This window comes from Melospiza melodia, chromosome 1 (assembly GCF_035770615.1).
Source record: "Melospiza melodia melodia isolate bMelMel2 chromosome 1, bMelMel2.pri, whole genome shotgun sequence".
Taxonomy (NCBI): Eukaryota; Metazoa; Chordata; class Aves; order Passeriformes; family Passerellidae; genus Melospiza; species Melospiza melodia.
Window position 1 is genome coordinate 85,557,553 of NC_086194.1, and position 25,508 is coordinate 85,583,060.

Sequence of the window (25,508 nt, forward strand, 5' to 3'; positions counted from 1 at the left end):
CACTCCGCCCCCGGGGACACAAGTTAACCACGCTGAACCTCCCCAAAGGGACAGCATGAGGGGGATGGTTCCCTTGCCCCTGACGAGGAGCGTGGAGAACGCGGCAGGAAAAACGGCACCGGGAGGTCTGTGGTGCTGCCACTAGTGAGTGGGTTTGTGTAAGCAAGAGAAACAGCAGGTGCACGTTTTTCACCGCTTAGTGGTGGCATGGGGAAAGGAGGTAGGAGGAGAAAGCTTCACCATCACTTTTACTTCCTCAAAACATGAGGAAGAGTGCATTCCTATTACCAAGTTAAAATACATTAAAATGTGGGGGTTTATCTTACTGAAAGTAAAGGTGAGAAGTTTCACATTTTATTTTTAGTATCAACTTGCCGTGAGAAGGATGGAGGGAGCTGAGCAGTGCAGAAAATCACAAGCATCTTCCCTGTGTGCAAGTCAATAAAAATGTTACCCAGAACTGAGCCCTGATGCACCACACACCCCTTACCCCTTCCACACACACACAAAAAAAAACAAAACAGCATTTATCCCAGCACACACACGAAGAAAGGGTGTGTGGAACTAGGAGAGGTGTGGGGGGAATTATGGGGACCTCAAACAAAGGTGATTCTGAAAGCATGCAGAAATGTAAAGAGGCAGCAGCTACAGAGGAACAGCTGTAACAAGAAATGGTGTTGGGGAATTTTGTGCTGCCTCTTTTCTGCTTCATACTGGGTTGTTTTAAACTTCGTCAGGGTCCTTCCAGTTCTCTTACATGACTTAACTCCTCAATTCTTTGTCCCCTTTTCATTATCTACAGGAAATAACCATTACCCAGCAGAGTGGAATTACTTTCAAGATATTTCTCCTCATAAACTGCACTCTTACCCTTGTGCCCCACAATTGGGAATACAATTTTACATGCAGGGGATGACTTGCAGTGACAGACAATCCCTATCCTATGCTTGTTTGAAGTCACCTGCAAGAACCACTTCATTTTGTGTGAATGGCTGGTGTGCTACAGCTGCTGATTATTTTAGGATTATGGTCTGCTTTGACAATGGACATGTCGAGATCTACATCAATATAACTATCAAAACAAAAAATAGTATTTTTGCCTGGATTTGCCACTCATTTTGTCCAGGAACCAATTACCATGCTAGCTTTCAGCTTGAGAAGAGGGGAAGGAAGGCTAGCATAATGTGTTTCCGTGATGGGAAGAGCTAGATTTACAGAGGGGATGGAAACTGTGCCCATTGGTAACGTACATTCATTGCTGACAATGCTGGCTTCTAAAATAGTACCTGTGTGCGGAACTGACTAAAATCATTCCTGTGCTGGTCAGGTAGGAGCTGAACAAATTTAAGACAAGCTTCCTTCTTCATGCATGCTGAGAATATTTAGGTAAGCTGTAAACACAATTTTCTCTTCCATATACATGTCAAATGCAGCTACACTAGACATTTGCTCTGTAAATTCAAGTGCTGCTTTATTTACTTATTTTACCTATTTAGAACAATTTCCATATGGTGACATACCTTTAAAGAAACTCATGACTCAGAAATACTTGTGGATGTAGTCAAACAACGTCTATTGACATAAGTCACTGAAGTTAAATAAATGTCATTAAAATGAGACAAAACAAAAGGCAAATATATATATATCTCCAGCAGAATGATAGTGATCATCACCATTTGATCAATCTTCCCTGTGAGTTATATCTGCAAGTTACTTTGAGGTAGCACTAGAAAGAAGCTGTTGGTCCAAGAGCATCCCTGCAAAAAGAAACATTCACGGCTTAAGTACCATTTAACCTTTTTGAACACTTTTCAGTCTTCATTGGTTTTTAGCCTGTTTTTTTCTCCCTGTTCACTGCAGGATCATTAGCCCCTCAAACCATGGTACTAAAGCTTTTCTGTTCAGAGAAGTGGAAAACAAAAACATTACTCTTCTTTAAGAAATAAGTGGGTTTTAGGTAAAGGCACTATCTATCACAGCTAGGTACAATGAAGAGTTTATAAAACCAATACTAAGATTCTTCATCAGACTTAAAAAACCCCACAACATTTCATCTGGGTAAAAAAAGACAGAACACAACCAAAGTGAAATAGTATGGTGTTGAAAACATTGCTCCCAATACTTTTTTTTATGTTTCTACTGCAATCAGCTCTTTGTAGAACTAGAGAGCAGGCATCTGTATGATGGACATGTTCAGGTCTTTGTGTAAGCTTGCTAATTCAGGCAGTAGTTGGACCAGCGCTGGAAGTTTCCTCAATTAAAAGTCTCAGCAATGAATGCCAGCAGATCTGATGCACTCATTTTTTTTCCCAAATTTGTGCTTACACCAACACAGAAGCTTTTTCAGTGTGCATTTACAGTAAAGAATTGTGCTGCACACAGTATCTTGATCCCACATATGCACTCCTAACTGGTAAGCAGTATAGACTAGAAAGGCTCAGGAGACAGAAAACAAAGAGAGCTGTTTAAAACAGTATCACACAGGCTGCAACCAGCAGACTCCCCCTTCACCTCACTTTTCTTCTGTGCTGACTAAAGAAAATATATTCCCCAACATCTCTCAGATTTGCACAACTAATGGCCCAAACAACCTCTTTCACTACATTGCATCAACAGTATTTTCACTGTATGGGTACTTTACAGCCCAGAACAGAAGGTGCATGTCCAAAAAGGTTCTCTAATGCAGTGTGAAGACCTTGCTGAGATGTAAAATCTGCATAAATATAGTGACTACAGACTCTGAGGTTTATGCGCTGTGCTGATATAGTGTTGATCAAAGTGAAATCACACAACTACATGGGCTCCTTATTACATAATTCACACATGGATCAACCTCCCAAAAGCTAAAATCAGTGGATATTCTATAGTATTTCTACCAAGCCAACATGCACCCTTAGGATCTGATAACACAATGAAAGGCTCCCACAAATTACTTGCTGCAAGTGAAGTATGGTGTTAGGTAATGCTATGCAAAGCAGGACATGCACTTCAAAGCAGGAAGCTTCCAGGTCTCTGCCTGGGTTATAATCATCCAGCTTGTGATGACGGAGCTTGCTAGGTACAAAATCCTTTGCCGAGCAACTGGCTTGTACTACCAGGCTCAGGCACCACAACTGTGCACTACAAATGAAGTGACATCAAATCCAGCACGGTTTTTAAAGTTTAACACCCCCACATCCAAATTCAAGAGGCCTGCATCTACTATGTTGAGTTCCCTCCTTCTGCAGTCCTGTGAAACAATTCTATACAGAAACACAATTCCCTTCCCCATCCAGATTCTCCTTGCTTTATTTATTCCACTTTCTGTCACATTCCCATTAATAATCTCCCTACTGTGACTCTCCAAAGACCAACCAGCTCACACCAGGAAAACATTAATGTACAAAATCCCAGTTTTCAGCCACTTTGCAACTAGTTCTCTCCAAAGCAGGAAAACAGTCTAAGACTCTGATAGTAATGTCCCTAAATTAATGGCTTTTGTTTGCTCTCTTTCTACGTATGCAGTGCACAAAATTCAGGAAGAATGAAGTTCCTATATCACACCAGAAGACCTTTCTAGTTTAGTGCATCTGTATTTCATGGGTGGAACTTAAAAAAAAATCCCAGCTGAAATTAAACTGTGAGAAGAGGGAGATTCTGGTGAGCAGGTAGAAGGGACCTGCTGTGCCAAGTCATCACTCTGCAATGCAGTACTAGTTTCACATTTAAGAACAGCATATAGGTTATGACCACCACTTCAATGTACTTAAGTCATTAAAGAAAAAAAAACCTGCCATCCTAGCAGTTATGGTTTAGACTGCCCCCGAAACACACATCGGTACCAAAATGCCTTCAGTAGCTTTAGTAGCTTTCACATGTATTAGCTATATGATAATTTATACTTTTTCTCTTCAAAAAGTATCCGTTTCCAGCCTGAATTTATTTCACTGTGTACATTAAGTAGTAACAGGAGCTTAAGACCCTATGACTGAAAAGTACTTTATACCCTTTCAGATAATAACAGTTTAGAGGAAGCCACTCAGAAGTTGCTGTTTGAAAGCAGAACTTTCTTCATTGCCATCTCCCCTAACCTCTTTTGACTTCAATACTGAGAACTGTCATCCTAAAATGTTATAGACCTCATGACTATGAAACATCTGAGCACAAAGACTGAACAAATAACAGATGTTTAGGATAGGGTGCAACTTAGTTGAAGAGGATACTGGGATACTCTAATTCCTGATGGGTTTTTCTTCCCTCTTTAAACCACAGGGTTTTCTCCAAGGATTTTTACCTAAGAACAGGTATTATATTACACCAGTTTCTTTGCTGTAAAAGGTCAGATGAGAAGACTAACAAGAAGGGCAGACATAAAACTATCAGTAGGTATCATCCTTAGTCTTTGGAATGCTTGCAGCTACAGCAGCTCTGAGTTTACCCTTCTGTATGTTAAAACTGGACAGCACATTAAGATTAAGAGCTTGTAAGATTGCCTAGCTATCTTGGGAGTATGTGAGAGCTAGCTCTTGCTAGTGCTGATGCCCATACCAAAGACAGGTGAAATATCCCTACTGCCTCCAGCTAAGCTCCACAAGCCAGAAGGAGAAAGTGTTTCGCATATATAAGTAAAATCCCTTGCTGGCCAGTTTGCAGAAACAAAATTTTATTTACACAGGCAAGTCTATCTTTAGACCCCATTGAACTCTTTACATTTCTAGAATATTTACATGATTTCAAGATGCTCCAAATGATGAACAAAACAAAACAAAGAAAAAGATTACAGAAACTGCCAAAAGCATAGCAAAAGAAACCCCAACCTATCATTGTGCTTTAAAACTTATGATCTAGAGTAATGTAGAAGAAATGTAATTTTAGCACCTTGGTCATAACGGTCATGCTATATAAGACACTTAAATAGCAGAGGGGATGTCAGAAGTGACCGTATCCAGAGGTTGCCAGTGACAATTCATGAGGGCATCATAGAGTTCTTCACTTGTCTCCATAAATTGTCTGTTCATTTCATCAACATCCAAGTACAGCTGTGGATCTAAAAATACAAGTCTGGTAAGTACAAGTGTCAGAACTTGGGAGGCTTGCACACGAAAACCTGAAGTAAATGCTTAATAAGTGTACTTTAGGTAAATTTAATGATTTAACAAACTTAACAGTACACCTAGTGAGATGTTTTTTCACCTAGAACTTCAACAAAGCTAACAAATCCAGCTTCTTTTGGAATTAGTGTAGTCAAATGCTAGGACTGGTATTTTCATATCAAGCAGAGATTTTGGCATAATTAAAAATTTTGGACACCATTACAAGATATGTCTACCAACGAGCTTAACACACAACAATCTTAACAGAATTAATACAAAGATCTAGTACATTCTCCAACAGACCACTCTGGACAGAGAATGAAGGCAAAGTTACAAGAAGCCTACTGCAAAGCACTGTTGACAATATCCCATTCTACTTGGCATAGTGTACACTATTAGCTTTACAATCCCACCTCATCTTAGCTATAACCAACCCATTCTTTACCCCAAGAGTCACTGGCTTGTACTGTTAAAGGGCAGAAGTATGGCTAAATTCAAGCTTACAGTGACAGAATTATCATTACCTTCAGTTATTAGGTCATCATTGATTTCAGTCATAGCTGAAGCTTCCTAAAAAGAGAAAGTACTCATAGTCAGTTTCAGAAAGCATCACAAATCCAAAATAATTTTATGCTCCTAAACATTCCCTTCCTCCCACAGCTATAAAATAAGCAGGAGCAGGTGCTGTTTGTTGGGAAAGGGTTTCTTGTGAGGTGTTTGTTGCTTTTTAATGTTGGGTTTTTTGAGAAAACCATAGTAGAGTTCCACTGGAAAACCATAGTAGAGTTCCACTGGAAAACCATAGTAGAGTTCCACTGGAAAACCATAGTAGAGTTCCACTGGAAAACCATAGTAGAGTTCCACTGGAAAACCATAGTAGAGTTCCACTGGAAAACCATAGTAGAGTTCCACTGGAAAACCATAGTAGAGTTCCACTGGAAAACCATAGTAGAGTTCCACTGGAAAACCATAGTAGAGTTCCACTGGAAAACCATAGTAGAGTTCCACTGGAAAACCATAGTAGAGTTCCACTGGAAAACCATAGTAGAGTTCCACTGGAAAACCATAGTAGAGTTCCACTGGAAAACCATAGTAGAGTTCCACTGGAAAACCATAGTAGAGTTCCACTGGAAATGCACTTTTGGAAGTCTTAAGATGATCATATCTAGGTCAGCCAGTTGATCAATTACAACTATTCTTTACTTTGCTTTAAGCAAAGTACATCAGAAACACTGCAAAAACTTGCAGTTAGAACTGTTATTTGACATACAAGAACAAATATTACTGCATAAACATCTAATTCTACAAATGCACTCAAGCACTTAAATCCAAAAGGTCATGTTGAACATAACCTTCACACTTATCTGACATCATGATTTCAGTTTTAGGACTTTTTTGCTCCGATTTACACAACCCATATGACTTGTTAATTGTGGGGGTTTTTTTAATTAACTATGTAGTATCTTTACCTCAAAAACAGCTGGAGCCATAACAGCATCTCCTAAAGAGCAGTCTCCAACAGCTTGCATGCTATCATAGGGAGTATAGGAGCTGTAGTTGTAGTCAGCATAAGGATCATAATTCCACTGTGAATAGTAGTTCTGATAATCTTGATAATAATCATTGTAGTTGTATGACTGGTACCGCTGGAATTCTGCTTTCAGTCTGAAACATGAGAAGGTATATACAGTTAAGAGCTGGAGAACAACTGTAAACCCAATGCTGAAGTTAACAATTTCACACACAAATTTATGAGGAAACTTTCCTGAAAGTTTCAGGAAGTCTTATGTCACAGCACAATAGTCCTCATGTTTATGAGGAGAGCAAATGTTCATCTTCAGCAATGCCAAAAATAATTATTTCTCTGGATTAACTTGAGTTACATTTATCTATATTCAGTTTGGATACTTTTGGTATTGTTTAAGCAACTTACTGATAAAAAAAAAAGATTCATTAAGATCAGAGACCTTCACCAAGCACTGCTTTTTTAAAGACACTTGAAATGTTTAATTAGTCCTTCCATCTTTTGTTTTGTTAACATGAAATCTTGTTATTTCCAGAAACAAGGGGTAAAGTCAGATTATCTATTTCAGAGAAACATCTGACACTGCCTGTCAATTTACCATGTCTACCTTCACCTTCTCAAGTTTTGGTCCATGAACAGTTGCCAAAGCTTAGCTGTCAGGTGAAGTCAGCACTGCCGTTATCCAGAGTGAAGCCAAAGCAGCAGGAAAATTACAAAACTTATTAGTTATGAAGACCAAAGGGCCAGGTGATTAGTTTTCACTGCTTTCCCTCTCCTGAGCAGATTTGTCCCAGGGGCAACTTCAAGTTGACTAATGACAAGTATCAACGAACAAGAATAGTCTGTTCTAAACCAGAGATACACCACATGAAAAGCATCCAAGAAATCCCCTATGCTTAGACATTTCCTCGCTGATTACATACAAGCAGACCTCCTGTGCTCGCAGTGTCCAATGTCTGTTTACCTCCACTTTGCTACAGAAAATTCAGATTGGGGCTTTTTGCCAAGACCACAAACTGAAGGAGCTCAGAAATAATTTCCAATGTAAGTAACTTAATGACAAACTACTCTGATGGCTGGACTTTTGGATGCTGTGAGAGGATAGTACTCAGCCATTCAGAAACAGGTGTAGATTAGAGGAATGTATGTCAATACTCACACTGCATTTCTGCTTCCTTACTGTGAAGCTACACATACATTCTAATAAATAGGTATTTTATTGTCTTACTACTGTAGCAAATAAATGATGTTTCATAATGCCTCCATCTTCTGCTTCCAACTTCTCTCCTACACCAATCTCTATAGGAAACAAACATCTAAAAATACTGCTGACATTCTTCTGGACAGCAGAAGTGAAGAAAACTTTTTTGGGACTTTGTTTTCAGAGCAAGTTAGTGAAAGCAAATCTGGACAGTGTTCTCTTAGGTAAGGGCATTTCTGTTCCAAAGCAGTGAGGCAACATTGGCAAAACTATCCAGGGAAGAGAAGCAGGAGCTGTTATTTTTAGCCTTCTAACAGAACACACAAGCTAACCTCATGAATATATACTGAAATTGTTTCACAGACAGTTCTATTTTTGTCTGTATTCTGGATCATAGTTTATCAAATTGGGTATCAAGTCTCTAACTGGATTGCCTTAAATAACTGACTGAGAGAACTGAGCTGGCAGAAAAAAAAAAAACTCTCAAACCAAATCAACTTTCAATTTCCTGCTGCCCTAATCACTTGAGGAGCAAAGAGCAGTATTCTAAACAAACTGTTCAAGCAACATCTCCTTTGGCTTCTTCCCCTCTATATTTTGTGTTTTCCCACTAAAGAGTTCCTTTCCCTGCCAGCCTACCTTAAAACTAACAATGTGCTAACTTGTCTAATCCAAGGGGAAAGACCCAGAAGAGACTCCTAGCATAAAAATAAACACTTGTTGTCCCTTCTACCTTCTTCAGGCCCAAACATGAAACACTTACAAATACATTCAGCTTCACTACCATAAGCATTAAGGCCGGTCACAAGAGCAGCTAAGCCCAAGTTATATAATCTGGCTAGACTTAAGAGTTGGATTTCCCCAGCAATCCTCCAAGAGGTTTGATGGATCCAGGCAGTCAAAACATAATGCTTCTTGATTTTGCATCCTGTACAGCCATTATAGCAAGGGCCACAGTCTTTACAAAGGCAGAGCTAAAAGAATCCAGTTATTCAGAATTACTTTATCAATGCACAACTCATTTGTTACCTTTTAGAAATTCCTATGCTCAGCCGGATTCGTTTTCCCCCCAGACCTGGTGCATTCTGGCAGTCTTGCAGTGCCCTCATCTGATCACCTTGCTCACCAAATCTGACAAAGGCATACCCTCTACAATTTTCAAAAGGGAGAAAACAAAATCTAGTATTCATAACAGTTACAAAGCCAATTAATTCATTTTCTGTCTTCATGAAAATAGTAGCTGCTATAGCTTCTATTACCTAAGCAACCTCTCTGGCATGTGCACATGCACAGAAGATGCTTTCACAAAATTAAAAACTTGGGCCAGAAGCAAAAAGCTTTGTTGACAGCATTAAGATGCAACTTGCTGAAAGCCAGCAAAACAATGTATGTTAACTGCTATCTGTGTAAGTAACCAGATTATATATTTCTGCACTTACAGCAGTTCAGTATATTCAATATATCAGTATTAACCTGTTCCTATGCTCTACAGCTCTAACCTTCTTTCTAAATTTGCTCTCTCTGATTTCTGTTTAAGTTTCTTGAATTAGTCCATTACAGCCAGTGTTTTCTGAACAGCAAATTCACTTATCCCTTCTTCACTCTCTGCCTTGCCAGTCTAACTTCTCCTAAGATTTATTTACTAATACTAGTATTTCCATCTCCCAATCCCCTAAGATTTGCTAGGCCTTACACTTTTCTTCCACACGTAAAAAGGGAATTATTTTGTCCTGAGTACTGCACTGACTAGGTGGACACACTGCTGTAAGTAAGCACAGATGTCCATGCAGAGCTCTCCTTTCTCCCACCATCTAACCGCTTTCATGCAGATATGCATTTGGCTAAAATGAATCTTAACCCATTAGTTAGCTAAAACTAACCATAAAGTTTCAGAACCCCAGGAATCTAGGTTGTTAAAAAAATGCCAGAGAATAATCTCTCTTCCTGCCTCTGAAGAAAATACAAAACCAGTTCAAATATAAGTTCTTATAGATTACTTATAGCAACAAACATACTGACAGCATTAACACATTCCCACAGGCATTACCTGGAATATCCCAGCAGGTCTGTTGCTATTTTGCAGTCAATACATGAAGGGTACCTCTTTAGGAAATAGTCATAGAGCTGAAAATCATCTACTTCTGGAGTCAGTTCCCCAACAAATATTGAATAGTCCGGTCTTTAAAAAGATAAGAGAACCACCATTAAGTTTCAAAATAACAGAGTTCATGTCAGTATAAAGTCCATAACATACAAGCAAGTAGCTATTACTGGACAAATAAGGACACAAAATATGAAGAGAGTATTAACTGCAAAACTCTGCTAAGCACTGCACAGAACTGCAATGCCATCACTCCAGCAAATTCTTAATTTCTCTGAGTCCATTCTACTGCTTTTTCAAGCATTTCAATGAAGACTCAAATTTATCAAAGAATCTTTTTAGAAGTTGGTTTTAGAAACTATTATTTGTAATCTGAAGGGCAGGACACCCAAAACACCAAGAAAAAAATATTAAGTTACAGCCAGAATTCAAAAAGAGCTAAGACTATTCTGACACCACATCTCAAGCAATTATGAGAGAGATATATCAGGAAAAACATCTTCATTGTTCAAATGGCTATACAATACTAAGTATTCCATGAGCAGTACTTAGTGTATAGGCACCAGGTGTGCCATTTCAGGATTTTTAAAATAATTGATGACATTCACTAGTCATTAGCAATTAAAACAGATAAAGGGTCAGAGCTGCTCCTTTCTAAAGGTCTTTACCTGGTTGTGTTAGTACTACTAGGGACAAACTCTATTCTTCCTGGTTTTATTTTGTTCTTTTTCTTCCGTTTCTTCTGGGGTGTTCTCCACCAGCTGTAGGCCTGGAGACATTCTCTTTTTTTTGCCATCAAGTCCTGTAGGGAGAAAAAAAATGACCTTTATAGTATTTAGCCTCATTTACATTCCTCCCTCCCACTCCCCATCACCACAGGTGATTTCCCCATATTCACCTTGCCCTTGAAAGAAGCCTGGGGTCCCATTTCTCCCTCCGCCTCCCATGAGGGAAAGCAGCCTCTGGGGAAAACGCCTGGCAAAAATAACAGAGCCAAAGGATTGTATGAACAGCCATATTCCCCTGACTTGTCAAGCTGGCTAAAGGATTGACAGCTTCCTCTGGGAATTAGGGACAAACCAGATAGCCTTTTGATGCTGGCCAATCCTAAATGTTAATTAGCTTCAGGACTGGACTGTGTTCCACTTGAGCTCCAGGATGCAAAAAACCCTGCCGCAGCACAATCTGCACGATGAAGAGGCAGGGAAATTGTCACTCGTGCCTAGAAGGAATCTCCACTGTCCCTATCTCCCCTCACCTAGGTACTCTTCTGAGAGATGCCTCTCCTCACTACCCAGCAGTGAGTCACTCTCCCAGGCCAGGAACAACAACAAGAGGCCGATTAATGGAATTTAAGGCGAAAGCAGACCAGGAACAGGCACTAGATCGGCTGAGGGAAAACTCAAACCCAGATGCAAGGCCAGGAGGAAAGAGGCATAAAAAGTACCTCTCAGGGAATTAAAAAAAAAAAAAAAAAAAAAAGGGAAAAAATTAAGAAAAAAGAAAAAAAAACCACTAAAAACACTAAAACCCCAAAAGCCACAGCTCAAAAAGGAAGTGAATGGGGCAACTACACAAAAGAGGAGGGGAAACAGCCTTGTTAACACCGGTTGCCTCCCTCAATGAAGACTCTGAAGAACAAGGACTTCCAAAAATAAGAATGATGTTCCATAGCATTTACTTACGCAGGCTTTAACGTTCTTCCTCTATAACATCTCCACATGTATCTCATACAGAGTGTTACGCGCAAGCTCCTTCAGAAGAACTCGCGCTCAAATAATGCAAACTGCAAAGCTCAACACAATGCCCCCAACCTGCTTGAGTCGACACAATGAAGTGTCCTGAGGACAGTTGCCAGAAGAAATCTTAGGGCTAAAAGAACATCCAACTCAGAGCAAGCTAGCTATGTCAGCTTTACATTTATTAGGAATTCTGAGTATGGTTCTGGAATCCATTTAGGCACAGCATGCCTGTATTTCTGACTAAATGATCTTACCTGGCTTGCCATGGTTCAAACTGTCTTCTGTCTTTCTCGAACAGTAAAACTGCGCAGGTTCAATTTATTACACTCCTTCAGCTGAAAAAAATGTAGGGGAGAAAAAAGATGAAGGATTTTACCCTCAATATTAATTACTTTCAAATATGTTCACCCCACCATATGCTTTAAAGTTATTAATTCAGAACTTAATTTTCTAAGTTCCAACTTGTCACTGCTCATACATTGGAGATAGAAAAAATATATGGCTAACAGGATTAGGATTACATGTAATCTTCAGTCCTAAACTATAACAGACCAAAAAGTTTTCCCATTGTCCAAAGCACTACAAAATTCTAGATATGGTTTAAGTCTCCTATACCTTACCCTTAATTCTCAAATACCTACATATAATAACCCAATAATCCAGAAGATTCTAAAATAGTTAAAAGCAAGGCAAAAGATAGAGGTTTCAGTATGTTTTGTACAACCTCGTCAGTTTCTTCCCCTTTTAGCCAGATTTAAATTTACTTGTACCACAAACTATGCAGCTGAAAACAGGCAGTGGTACACTTCCCATGTGCTAAAGGATATGAGAAATAAAAACAGGATGAGGGCATAGCACAAGCAAACATCTTTCTCTGCACCTTTTCTCCTCCCTCTCGCCTTCTCCACATACATATTTCACTCATTACCATCAAAACCAAAACCAGCAAATAACATCTTACTGCCATCACTAAAACAGTGGACACACTTTCCACAAGAGCTATGCATCTCTGTTGATCCCAATATCCTTTCTTTAGGCTTTTTCCCCTAATCATCCAACAAATATAAATCAGTGCAAAAACTAATTTCATTTGCAAAATACTCTGCATTTAATTTCACACACGGGTGTTCTTCACCCCTACTGATTTCTTACATCTGGTGTATCCTGTGCAGATATTTGATGGTCGAAGTTCTAGTTCCCATTTCCATGCAGGAATTTATGTAATGTTTTAGATCTTGGCTGATTAAGTCCACAGCCACATAATGCAATAAACACAGAGCATCTACAATGCCTTCAAGGCTTGCCTGCAGAGTTCAGAGCACTACTTGGATTAGACTAACTTGACACAGGACAGCCATAAATCATAATTAGAGCTTCTATGCACGGTGCTATTCAGAATAACTATGGACTTCATCCCCACAGCCGTTGTGAAGCCAAGAAGAGTCAAGCACAAACAGGCCTAAAATACTAGTAAGGTTAGTGTATGCTACACTGAGCACATGCTAACTGAAAGTAATTGCGTTCATTAAAAAGAATTATCAGCAACAAATTCTGCCTCTTAAGGCTTGTCATTACTAACGCAAATATCCATGTAACAATGTTCCTGTAACGTTGGCTTTCAATAAAAAGAACCACGAACTCCTTCATGCTCTCAACACTGAAATACTGATTTTTGAATTCACAACTGCCCAGAAACTTTTTTTAAACTTACCACTTTTCACTCCTGCAGACTTGATGGAAGATGGCACGCACGACAGAATGCTCTTGTTGCAAGAGGCTATCGGGAGGCAAGTGATACAAGGGCTTCTCGGTAGGTTATCACCAACTTTTATGCAAAAACGGTTTTGTACGCCTCCCTGTCCAACGTTCACCTTTTCACTAGAAAACAAGATCATTTTAAAAGCAGTTAAAACAGCATGTACTGATATAATACATTTTTTTACATTTGCTTTAACTGTATCTACAGTCACAGGTAGCTTTCATTTAAGCAGCTTCAACCTCCAGAATTCAAATACATCTTTAATTGGATTACACACACACACCATAGCAGCTTTTTATTTTATTCCACTTTCTTTCATTACTGTGTTCATACGGCAAAAAGGTGGGCGAAGCTGTTCACGGCCCTAATCGCCCGCGCAAACACCGCTCATGCAGGCAGCGGGCAATTCCCCCCCTTCCTTAGGCACTAATTCCGCTCACACGAGGCGCTGGGGCAGGGCACGGGGATGAGGGAGCCTCCCAGAGCTCCCGAGGCCGGCGCGGTGACCCCGGCCGAGCCCAGGCCCGAGCCGTGACGCATTTCTCTAAGCGAGCCACTCGGCACGACGGGAAGAGCCCGACCACAAGTGCGCCCCGCCCGGCCGCGGCCCTCCGTAAGCGGCCACACTGGCGCCGGGGCCGCGCTTCCTGCTTACCGTGCTACGCGATAAGAAATAAAGTAATGAAAAAATATTAAACGACCCGGCGAAATAACGAAAGCCGGCGGGGCCCGGGGCTGGTTCTCTGGTGCCTCGGCCCAAGCGCCGCCGGGGCCTCCTCGCCCCGCGCGCCCTGAGGCAGGCGGGGGCCCCGCGGCCCCCGGGAAGGAAAAGGGCCGAACATCCCAGCCCAGCCCAACCCACCCCGTCTCGCTCCCGATAGATCGGTCCGCGCCCCTTTTCCCCGCTAGCAGCCCCCGATCCCGAGCACCGCTCCCCCTCCCCCCCTCGCCATCCCGGCACTAACGCCTCTCGTCCTCCCCGCCGCCATCACCGCCAGCGCCGCTTCCGCCCCGCGAGGCCCCCCCTGCGCGGGCTGCCCCGCGCGCAGCCTGACCCCTCGCCGCTTCCTCCGGCGCTTCCCGCTCCGCGGCGGCTCCCACGGGATCCTCCTCACCCGCACGGAGCGAGCGCTGCCGGACGCCAGCGCGGGGCCAGCGCGGAGCGGCGCAGGCAGCGCGGCGGACGGGCGGAAGAGCCAGCGGGAGCCCCGGGGCGGCGCCGTGCGGTGGCGGATGGAGCTGGTGGCGGGGTGCTACGAGCAGGTGCTGCTGGGGTTCGCCACGCGGCCCGGCCAGGTAACGGGAACCGGGGGAACGGGGGGGGGAGGGAGGGAGGGAGGGGGGGGGGGGGGGGAGGGAGGGAAGAAGCACAGAACGGTCTGGGTGGGAAGGGACCTTGGAGGCCCTCTCGTTCCAACCCCCTGCCGCGGGCAGGGACATCTTCCCCCTAGACCAGCGTGTTCTGAGCCCCATCCAGCCCGGTCTGGAACGCCTCCGGGGAATTGTGTGGGGGAAATGCCCCAGCCGCCCCCCTGGAAGCGCGCCCCGGCACTCACCGTCTCGCCCGTCCGCAGCCGCGGTTCCGGGCGCCGCCGGGGCTCTTAAAGCGCCTTGCGGGGGCGGGGCGGCCTCTCCGCGGCCTCTGCCGCCAGACTCGGCCCCCTCGCTGGCCCGAAGCGCTCCCGGCAGCTGCGGCGGAGCCACGTGCGTGCGGGGCCCGCGGTGCGGGGCCGCTCCTCCCGGCGCCGTGCGGAGGATGGAGGGATGGATGGGACGTGGGCTGGGGGCGCGTGGAAGGCGTGTCTCCAGCCTGCCGTGATGGAAAACGAGAGAGTCCGCCTTTCCTGCTCTTGGGATTTATCTCTGTGCAGAGACAGCTTCGTCCAAGCACAGCACTGATTACAAGGGGCGGTTTGCAGGCTTAAATGCTTTGGACTAATCTCCTAACAGCACATTAACTCAGGAAGATCCCATTATGCTTACAGCTAAGTATAATTCCTCCGCCTGTACTCGTGAGGCCACACCTTACGATTCTGGACCCCTCAAATCAGAAAAGACATTGAGATGCTGGAGCAACTCCAGAGAAAGGAGTGGAGATGCTCAAGGGTCAGGAGCTTAAGTCTAGTGAGGAGTGTCTGAGGGAGCTGGGTTGTTTAGTCTGGAGAAAAGGAGGCTCAAGGGGACCTTATCATTCTCTACAACTGTACAAAAGGAGGCTGTAGCCAGGTGAGGGTTGGCCTCTCCTCTGAGGCAGCCAGTGACAGGGCAAGAGGACGTGGCCTCACACTGCGCCAGCTGACATTCAGGTTGGGCATTCAGCCTTCATCAAGCAAGAATTTCTTCATAGCAAGGGTGATTAGACATTGGAATGCACTGCCCAGGGAGGTGGTGGAGTCACCGTCCATGGAGGTTAAGGAACTCAGTGCCATGGTTGACAAGGTGATGTTCAGTCATGGGTTGGACATCGTGATCCTAGAGGTCTTTTCCAACCTATTTGATTCTGTGATTCTGATTTTCGCACGTATACTTTTTCAGCTTTTGCTTTTAAAAAATAAAATTATGGGACAATGAAGTGGAAGCTTTCTGTGGTAAGCTTGAGAAAGACCTGTTTGTTTTGCATTTCATTTACAGTCTTGGACAGTCGTCCCTGATTTTACACATCATGCCCACACTGCCTCATTGTCAGCAGTAGCAGTGAATAACAGATATGTGGTCACTGGGAGCAGAGATGAGACAATCCAAATCTATGACATGAAAAAAAAGATTGAACATGGAGCGCTGCTACAGCACAATGGTAAGGGATCATTTCTTTGTAAAAAACCATAATGATAAAAAATTGTAGCTGAAAAACTGGCCCTTGCTAGAAAAATACTGGGTTTTTTTTTTTTTTTCTAATAAGACTCTAGTAGTGGTGGTGTTGCAGCCATGATGGTGTGATCATACAAACAAGGTAAGCTTTTGAGCATAGAAGGTAAAAACAATTACTCTGGTATTAGCTCACAAATGCTGCTGTTGCTTTAAATTATTTGTAGTTTTATGAAGTGGTTTAGAAGTTATGAGCCACAAATGGCTTATGTGCCATTTTTCTTCTATCAAGATGGTTTATCTAGATCATGCCTACTCCCAGCTACTGTCTTTCCCAGTGTTCTTGCCCCCGTTACAAGTGTACATGAACCATTCAAAAGAGAGTTTGTGTGTGAAAGCAGGCTGCTGCTGTCAGAGGAGTTAACCTGGTACATTTCCCACTGTGTGTGCTGCCTGAATTACAGCTTCAAAGTACATGATAGAGTCACAGAACAGTTTGGATTGGAGAGGATCTTTTAAAAGTCATCTAGTCCAACCCCACTGCAGTGAGCAGGGGCATCTTCAACCAGATCAGGTTACGAAGAGCCCCATCCAATTTGGCCTTGAGCATTTCCAAGGACAGGGTATCAACCACATGTCTGGGCAGCTGTTCCAGTGTATCACTGCTGTCCTTGTAAAAACACTTCTTCCTTACATCTAATCTAAATCGACCCTCTTTAGTCTAAAACCTTAACCTATCACAACAGGTCCTGCTAAAAGGTTTGTCCCTGTCTTTCTTCTAAGCCTCCTTCAAGTACTGGAAGGCCACAGTAGGGTCTCCCTGCAGCCTCTTCCCATCTGAACACTTCCAGTTCTTTCAGCTTTTCCTCCTGGTCATCTTCATGCCCTTCTCTGCACTTGCTTCAACAGGTCCACATCATTCTTGTTGGAGCTGGATGCAGTGTTCCAGGTGGGGTCTCTGAAGAGCAGAGCAGAGGGACAGAATCCCCTTCCTCAATCTGCTGCCCACGCTGCCTTAGATGTAGCCCAGGACACATTTGGCTTTCTGGGCTGATAGCACACATTTCTAGGTCATGTCCAGCCTCTCATCTCTCAGCAAGCCTAAGTCCTTTCCAGCAGAGCTGCCCTCAATCTGTCCATCCCCCAGCCTGTGCTGATACCAGCTTGCACTGTGCTTTGTGGAACTTGGAGGTTCAAGCCCACTGCTTGAACTTGTCCGTGTCCCTCTGGATGGCATCCCATCCCTCACCACTTACAGAATTTGGTGTCATCTGTAAACTAGCTGAGGGTGCACCCTCTGTCTATATCATTGGTACAGTCATCTGTTAATGGCTGTCCAAATAAATCTGTTTGGGTCATTTGTAGCTCAGTATTAATTAATCAAAAAGATCCAGGAGCTAGACTGAGCATGGTAACTGCATTTAAGTCATGTATGATACATCTGGTGGTTATGGGGAAGCAGCAAGTGCAGTAAGTCCAGCTGTGTGTCAGGAGCAGGGCTTTGACAGGGAGCATTCCTATCACTGATAGAAGCTTTCTGCCCTGGTGTTTGAGTACTGCTGTGACAGAGAACAGACCAGATGGACTGCAGACGTGTGTGGGTAAAGGGTGCCTGATAGAGCACATTAGACTATTGAATATAGCAAGAAAGTTTGAGGGTTTTTTGAAGAAATACTTAGGGAATCATTTAGATTTTCCCAAGGTTAGGGTAGTAGCTGGCATGCCTTGATGGAAGAAGTTTTTCTGTTAAGTTCTACATTCTCTGTTAATTTGTGCAATAACTGTTTGGTGTGTACAACATTGTTAATTGTATTTCTAGGCACGATAACTTCTTTGGAGTTCTATGGGACTTCACATCTGCTGAGTGGGGCTGAAGATGGGCTCATTTGTATCTGGAACACAAAGAGATGGGAATGTCTGAAATCCATTAAGGCACATAAGTAAGTTTCTTAAATCGTCATGTTCACATACATTTTCATGTCTATTTTCCTTGTAAATAATACATGTGACTGACTAATGTTTTGTTTTCATCAGGGGACATGTGACATCTCTTTCCATTCATCCTTCTGGGAAATTAGCTTTGTCAGTCGGAACAGATAAAACATTAAGGTGAGTCAAAACTGATGAAGGAATGCTGAGAATCACAATTCAATAACTCTTAATAAGGTGCTATAAGCAACAATTCCATGTTGGGACTAGGCAACACTGATAAAACATATTTGTTATCAAATGGTTCAAAGATCCATCTGTTTGTCTTTTGAAGTTCTAAGTGCCAGCTGTTCATTCCTCCTCCTTGTGAGCTCTGACTCTTCACAAGTCACTTGTATAAATATGTTTGCATTTTGGAGCACTATTTGCTTAAACTTTTGAAAAGTGACAGATTTTGTTTAGTGTGATTTTTCACTTGGAGTGTTTCCATGTTGCTGTAGATACCTGTTTTTGAGATATAAAATGCTATTTTCATAGCACAAATTTCTATTGGCCTCCTTTTGGTCTCACTATTGCAAATGGTGGTTTAGAAAATAAATAACACAAGTTCAACATTATAGCGTGCAAGCAATATACGAACTCATCATTTTCTTTTGCATTAAGAAGGCAGAAAAATGCTTAGAGAGGCTTAAAAGCTTCCTTTGGGTGCCTCATGACAGCAGATTGGATTTCAGTTTTGCTGTGCTGTTTTTAACCAGAATGCACATTGCCTGTTATTATATTTCAGAACTTGGAATCTTGTAGAAGGACGATCGGCCTTCATCAAAAACCTGAAGCAAAGTGAGTTTATCAGTCTAAATCCACTAATTAAGTGCAGTTTGATAGCTTTATTTTTCATGTAAAGAAAAGTTGACTGAATTAATCAAGTCAGTTAACTGGAAACTTTCACAATGTCTTTTACACGTGCAGGCAAGCATGCGTAAGCTCATATCCTTAATAATAATCATTTAGCAAAAGGAAACATAGTACCACTAAAGTAAATCCTTTTTTTCCTTGAAATTTGAGGTCAGAGCATCTAAATAAATGTGTTTCAGTTTGTTTTTCTTTACATGATTCTGATAATTGGAAATAAACATTAGAGTGTATAGCTGTTTGTTCTAGTTTATTTGATTTTTCATTGAATATTTTCTTAGGTCTAGGTAGAAAACAGTGTCTAGCAGCTTCTAAAGATTCTTACTTTTAGATTCTCTGTATCAATGTGTACAGATGCACACATAATTAAATGGTCCCCTGATGGAGAGAAGTATGTGACCGTGATAGCAAACAAAGTGGATATCTACAGACTTGACACAGCTTCAATCACTGGCACCATTACAACAGAGAAGAGGATTTCTTCACTTAGATTTATTACAGTAAGTACAAAAACGAGAGGTGTTGGGAAATTAACTGGTTTGAAACTCATGAAATTAATCACACTTGCATTTCTCTTTCCCCATTCCAAGGATTCTGTCCTTGCCATAGCTGGAGATGATGAAATGATTAGGTTCTACAGCTGTGACTCTCAAAAAAGCTTGTGTGAATTTAAAGCTCATGAAAACAGGTATTCTATTTGCTTGCTATTTAAATATTTATGGCAATGCTAAGTCCTCTCTAAAGTTCTACGGTTTGTAATGTTCAGCATAATTTGCTTTTGTTTTAGTATAGAAAGTGAAATCATTTATGTGCTACATTCCAAACAGACTTGTTTGCTTTTCGAATGAGCACAAGTACTGTGTCCATGCACATTACAAAAACAATAGGGTACAGAATTAAGAATATTGCTATTCTAAATTTGTGAGTGTGTGTGTGTTTGTGTTTAACCAGTCTTTACTGAATCTGACTCTTTAGAATGCTTCAAAAAAACAAACCAGTTGTATTCAGTTCAAACAATAGGAGTGTAATTATGTATTCTCTGTTTTTGAATACCAAATATTTGTCCAAATGTTGCTTTGAATTCACCAAAACACAAAAGCATTAGCAGTAATGTCACTGATGTGTCTAATAGCGTATGCTTTACAGTACTAAAGAGTTCTGAATTGAATCCTAATAAGCCTAGCAAAGGCAAATGTTCCTAATATGACAGCACTCAAAGCAGATCCAACTTCCTGCCTGTCACTTGGGGGTTTTTTGTTCAAACTGATTTTTTAGACTGTTGCCTATTCATCTTTAAATTGTCTCAGCTTACTGGTCTGAAGTGAACTGCGATGCTATAAGATAATAATGTATTCTTTTTCACATATTCTGTGTCTTTTTCACAGAATAAAAGACATTTACAGTTTTGAAAGAGAAGGACAGCATGTCATTGTTACTGCATCCAGTGATGGTTACATTAAAATGTGGAATCTGGATCTTGATAAGGTTGGTATATTACACTGCTGGTTACATTTAAGAAAATCAACAGGGAACCAGAATTGCAGACAGTTCTGTTGTAAGAGTTTATTTTAAATCACTGAGGAAATTTTAGGTGAAATGTGCCTGTCTTGATCTTCTTCCATGTTATGCCCAGTAGAGATGGATGTCCATGCACATATATTTATGCACTCCTATTTTTTTTTCATCTTTGTACTTTTTTTTAAAACAAATTATAAAATCTGATGAAATTATGATATTTCATCTCCACTTTTTGTAAAGTCATGCTTTCCATCAGACCTAGCCAGGCTTATGACTATCTAATCAGTTATGTATGTTATGACTATGTAATTAGCTAAGGACTGCTGTGAATTTCTGTAATGTTGATGACTGTTGCTACTCTTCTGAAAACACAAAGTCTGTGGTTTGGGCAGGGGAAGGTGGTTCTTCATGTCGGGGGGAGGAACTTGTCCTTTGGAAAAATTCAAATACATAAATGTTCTGAGTACTTGTATTTCCTGTATTTTCAAACAGTTCTGAGTAACACAGTTCAAGTAACAAGGAATCATGTCTTATCTTTAAAGTTTATTGTGTTTATTGTTTGCTCTTAAAATCAGAAATAGATTTTTACCATTTATTGCCTAGTTACAAAGGATCTACTATATGATAAGTATCTTGGATAGTTCAAATAATTATTTCTCAACATATATACATTTCAAATCTGAATTTGCCTGTTTTTAATTTCACCTACTCTGATTATTTTTATACTTGTAAGTGCAGGAGTGATCTCCCTTTTTCCTCTTCACCTTACATTTCTGTTCCCCTTGTACAAAATTGACAGAGTGATCTTTGCCTTTCTGTGTAACATTGTATTTATTTTGACCTAATTCCTTTCCCTGCCGGCAAAGTTTTGCATAACTGTGTGGGCTGCTCTGTCCAGCTCTAGGGGTAGAATATTCTAATACAGTAGTTTCCAGTGGGTTGATGCTGTTAACACTGCCCATGTATCTGTGACACTTTATCCCTTGATATCTGTAATAGACTATTTGTATTCCAAAAGCTGAGTGATATAATTGCCTAACAGTGAAAGTGTAAGGTGCTTTCTGACTTCAAATACTTCATTAAATTTAACCAGAAATAAAATAAGGTTGAAATAAACTTCTTTTATGTTTTCTTCAGATTAGAGATGGGCCATCTTTACTGTGTGAAGTCAATACCAAAGCTAGGCTGACGTGTCTAGCAGTGTGGCTTGACCAAGCTTCAGAAATGAAAGAAAACTCTGATAAAACTGCAACATCATCTCAAGGTAACAGAACTTTGTATTTTGAATTGTTAATGTGACTGTGAAATGGAATACACCAAGTGGGAGGCTTCTCCTATATCCACTGGAAAATGTTCTGGTATTTTGAAGAAGTGGGGATATGATGCTGGCAAGTGATACAGATACACTTACCAATCTGATAGTGTCTCAAGCCCATATGTTTGTTGGAGAACATAAGCCTCTTTTCACTTTTATTTAAATTCTCTTTGTGTTTACTGGAATAACATACCGAGGAAGCCACTGCAAAGCTTTTGAGACAGATAAGAAAACAAGCAGTTGATAGAACTGCATGTCCTGTTTTGTTATAAGCAAAATTAGGTGTGAGGCCACTGTAGCGGGGCAAACTTAAGAATTCTAGCTCAGATTTGTTTGGGTTTTCTGCTGTTGTTTTTCTGCATTGTAATCTGTTTGCATGCTTGATCTTTATGGATTTTAATTTCACATGCAAAACTAGCACAAATGGCACTTTGTACTGTAAAATAAAAAGATATTTATAACCCTTTTTTAAAAAATGAGATACAAATAAGTCTGCCATTTAGACTACAAAGACTTGATGTAAAGGTCAGTGTGAATAATTCTTTGCTTTTTTTCAGAAACAGAAGATGAAAAATCATCAATAGCCAGGACAAACAAAGATTTTTGGACTACTAAAAGGGTTAAAATATTAAAAAGAAAGAGAAAAATTATTCCAGAGAAACAAAAGCTGGCAGCTCCAGTGCAAAAGAAGAAGAAGAAACAGAATAGCTTGGCATGAAGGCAGCTACTTTGTCTCCTGTACAAAAAGTAAATGCTGGTGTTGCCCTATTTTTTATCAGAATCTAAACCCTAACAGGACATATACCTCTTATCCAATGTATTGTTTAAAAGTAATTATTGTTCTTACTCTAATAAACTGACTGATCATTCTGGGAACTTTCCCTAAGTGAAGAAAGCCAAAATAAATTCATAATATGTAATGTTTATATTTTTCTAATAACAATACCATACACTTTTTAACTGGCTCTGAAAAAGCCAGCTAAAATAATAAAAATAGCTGCATCTTTCTCAGTTACATTTTTGTTTCACTTAAATGCATATTAAAAACATACACTTTTTAGTATTGAAAATGTTACTGTTCATTTGACTCAAGGTATGGTCTGACTTTGTCCTACATTTCTTTTCCTACTGTAAGAAAGAACATGTTAAAATTACTTAAAATACGATGATCACATCCCATTCTTACACTCATGGAAAACTGTAATTTCTTATTTTTGACATGGACTTTATAAGCACAATGTTTGGCTTTTTTACTGTGTTCATGCTTAAATATATTTAATTTTTTTTAAAAATCTTTGCACCCATGGTTCTGAAACAATTTGTTTAGAATATGATGCATAATTTTAGGCAGAAGAGTTTATATCAATAAGGTTTTACCTTTTCTTCCCCTTTCCCAATGTATTTTTTCAAGTCCTTGATCTGAGCCATGTTTTTTATAAAAACAATTATATAATACCTGAAATTTTTGCCATGCTGCTAAAATGTCACCTCTTATGTTTGCACTTAAACAAAAAGTAAATTCCTGACCTTCTCAGTCAATGGGAACAGAAGTTCATCCTAAGCCTTTTTACAAATATACAGTGGGAAAAACAAAGTTGAACAAGGTCAAAGAGGTAAACTAAATGTTTATTTTAAGGTGTAAGGCATGTTAATGTTGTTTTCTGCACTACTGGAGTAGTCATTACTATTTCTGTTTTCAAAGAGTAATTGGAATTATCCTTTGTTCTGATTCACTTCATCCATTCCTCCTTATTTGTGTAGCAAGAGAAAAAGTAGAAAAAATCAGAAAAAAGATTGAGCCACATCTGGAGAGAGGAATGCAGGCTGGTTTAGAGATATAAAACAGGATGTAACTCCAGCTCTGTGCTATGACACTGAAACAAAATGAGCATCATCAGTGCTGTTACAGACTTTTTCATGTGGCAGTAGCAGTATTCTCTTGGAAGTGGGTGTCCATATTTACCTTCTGTAACTGGTTTCCTTACTTAGATAAATGAACAAAGCCTCTTATTTGGATATTCAATATAGTTGATTTATGCAAGTTCAGTTTATTTCAACATTAAAAATATTAAGTTTGAGCTTACACAGCTTTTAATTTTATTGATACCCTAAATGTTTGTGTTCACAAACACATGCAAATACTATAGGACTTCAAATGGTTTGTTGACTTGACAGAAAGGTGCCAGATTTTTAATTCCTAAGGCTTCTACAGTAAATATAAGAATTAAAAAGCTTAAGATTAACTAAGAGAATTGTGTACAGCAATTTCACTTGTAAAGTCTTATGTCTGTTTGATAGTGCTTATCTTATGTCCTTGACAAAATGTCTGCCACTGCTAAACTGTTTTTATTGTTTGAATTTTTAAATACATGAGCTCATGGACACAGTGATCACAGTTGCAGAAGCACTAGGAAAAAAAATCCAGTCTGCATGTAATTTTAAGATTAAAAAGCAAAAATTCCACAGAATTTGGATTCTAAAGTTTGAACTTAGAAGTAATTACACATTTGTAAAAATCTAAATCCCCTGTGTAGTAACAAAGAATTATGCATCTCATGAGACTCAGAACAATTTGTGAACTGGAGACAAAGAGCAGTCCTTAGGGCAAAACCCATATTTTTTATACTTTGAGTGAATACTCTGCTACTAATGAGTACTTCGGAATTTGTTGTTGTCATATCTTTGTGTACATCTTCCTTTTCAGCACATTTTCCATTCTAGTTTTCAGGGAACTGCTTAGAATGGTAGAGGGGAGGCAGCAGTGCAGAGAGAGGATATGTCAGCAGTGACAAAGCTGTCCCTGTCAGAAGGGGTGGGTGTGCATGACACTGGGAGAGCACATGGAGCCATAGCTGCAAGGAGCAACAGCTCAGAGAGCAGCATCTCACCTGAGCCCCAGGTGAGTTCAACAGCTCCAGCAGCTGTGGATTTCTACCAGTTTTCTGCTTCCCCTCTTGGGGAATCCCTGTGCTGGATCACAAAGCAGAGCTCAGTGAAACTTGGACATCACAACTATTACATAGCTTGAATTAAAAAGGAATTACCATCTGTATGGTATTTCCATAATGCCATTATAGCTTAGGTATGTGTTGGTTGTGGCACTTTGCACAGAGGGAGGAGATTCCTACTTAAACCACTGAGGCCAACAAAGGAATTAAAGTCTCCCCACTTTCTGACCATTATGCTAATTCATAACAATGGCAAAATCTGAAATGCAGCAACAGAAAGCTGCATTTGGCAGAAAGTACAGGCCTCTCGTGTTTTATGCCTTCTGTTATGAAGAGGAATCAACCCCCTTCAGTTTAGGGATCTGGCTACAGGAGTACTTTTTCTTTCTATATGGTGAAACATCCATGGGACAACTGAAGTAATATCATCAATTTATATTAAGAAAATCCATTTCAGCACTCAGAAAAGAGAAAGTTTAGCTTTGTAGGCATTAGTCATCTCTACATTTTCCAGGCCAAAAAAATGCCAAACATTTTCTTTACAAGATGTTTTCCATCTTCTAGTGTTGAATAACTTCTACAGCAGACTGCTTTTTCTGTCTGTACTAGTTTGTAATTTGGAGGTCCTAGAAATCCCGTACGTGTTCCGTACAAGAGCTATACTGAAATTACTGCTCAAAG

The 25,508-nt window shown here is 40.5% G+C and overlaps 2 protein-coding genes across 8 annotated transcripts; one reads left to right on the plus strand and one right to left on the minus strand.

The window, feature by feature from the left end:
• Nucleotides 1–1,445: 1,445 nt before the first annotated feature.
• LOC134420362 (tRNA selenocysteine 1-associated protein 1-like) lies at nt 1,446–15,060 on the minus strand. 6 transcript variants are annotated; one of them, XM_063160490.1, is made up of 11 exons: nt 14,957–15,059; nt 13,353–13,519; nt 11,896–11,976; nt 10,798–10,874; nt 10,568–10,701; nt 9,846–9,977; nt 8,828–8,947; nt 6,542–6,737; nt 5,597–5,642; nt 4,858–5,026; nt 1,446–1,757 (listed from the first exon to the last, which is right to left on the minus strand). In XM_063160490.1, exons 4-10 carry the CDS (start codon nt 10,825–10,827, stop codon nt 4,890–4,892), a joined length of 795 nt encoding a protein of 264 aa, XP_063016560.1. In that variant the 5' UTR covers nt 10,828–10,874; nt 11,896–11,976; nt 13,353–13,519; nt 14,957–15,059; the 3' UTR covers nt 1,446–1,757; nt 4,858–4,889. The 6 variants fall into 6 exon arrangements, with proteins under 6 accessions (XP_063016560.1, XP_063016544.1, XP_063016554.1 ...); XM_063160474.1 differs by having other exon boundaries at nt 1,550–5,026; XM_063160484.1 differs by lacking the exon at nt 14,957–15,059 and adding an exon at nt 14,366–14,435 and having other exon boundaries at nt 1,550–5,026.
• Nucleotides 14,552–24,556, plus strand: PAK1IP1 (PAK1 interacting protein 1). 2 transcript variants are annotated; one of them, XM_063160462.1, is made up of 10 exons: nt 14,552–14,696; nt 16,032–16,194; nt 18,025–18,145; nt 18,240–18,314; nt 18,922–18,974; nt 19,401–19,546; nt 19,637–19,734; nt 20,432–20,531; nt 21,702–21,828; nt 22,443–24,556. In XM_063160462.1, exons 1-10 carry the CDS (start codon nt 14,634–14,636, stop codon nt 22,595–22,597), a joined length of 1,101 nt encoding a protein of 366 aa, XP_063016532.1. In that variant the 5' UTR covers nt 14,552–14,633; the 3' UTR covers nt 22,598–24,556. The 2 variants fall into 2 exon arrangements, with proteins under 2 accessions (XP_063016532.1, XP_063016526.1); XM_063160456.1 differs by having other exon boundaries at nt 14,584–14,696; nt 22,437–24,556.
• The last annotated feature ends 952 nt before the right edge of the window (nt 24,557–25,508 follow it).

What these genes read in the sequence shown, in the direction of transcription:
- PAK1IP1 (XM_063160456.1), top strand. Translation starts at nt 14,634, where the DNA reads ATGGAGCTGGTGGCGGGGTGCTACGAGCAGGTGCTGCTGGGGTTCGCC. An exon ending in AAATCCATTAAGGCACATAA is followed by an intron (nt 18,146 to 18,239) that starts GTAAGTTTCTTA and finishes TGTTTTCATCAG; the next exon opens with GGGACATGTGACATCTCTTT. An exon ending in AACTGCAACATCATCTCAAG is followed by an intron (nt 21,829 to 22,436) that starts GTAACAGAACTT and finishes GCTTTTTTTCAG; the next exon opens with AAACAGAAGATGAAAAATCA.
- LOC134420362 (XM_063160490.1), bottom strand. Translation starts at nt 10,827, where the DNA reads ATGGGACCCCAGGCTTCTTTCAAGGGCAAG. An exon ending in AGTAGTACTAACACAACCAG is followed by an intron (nt 9,978 to 10,567) that starts GTAAAGACCTTT and finishes ATCTTTTTAAAG; the next exon opens with ACCGGACTATTCAATATTTG. An exon ending in TGGCTCCAGCTGTTTTTGAG is followed by an intron (nt 5,643 to 6,541) that starts GTAAAGATACTA and finishes TTCTCTTTTTAG; the next exon opens with GAAGCTTCAGCTATGACTGA.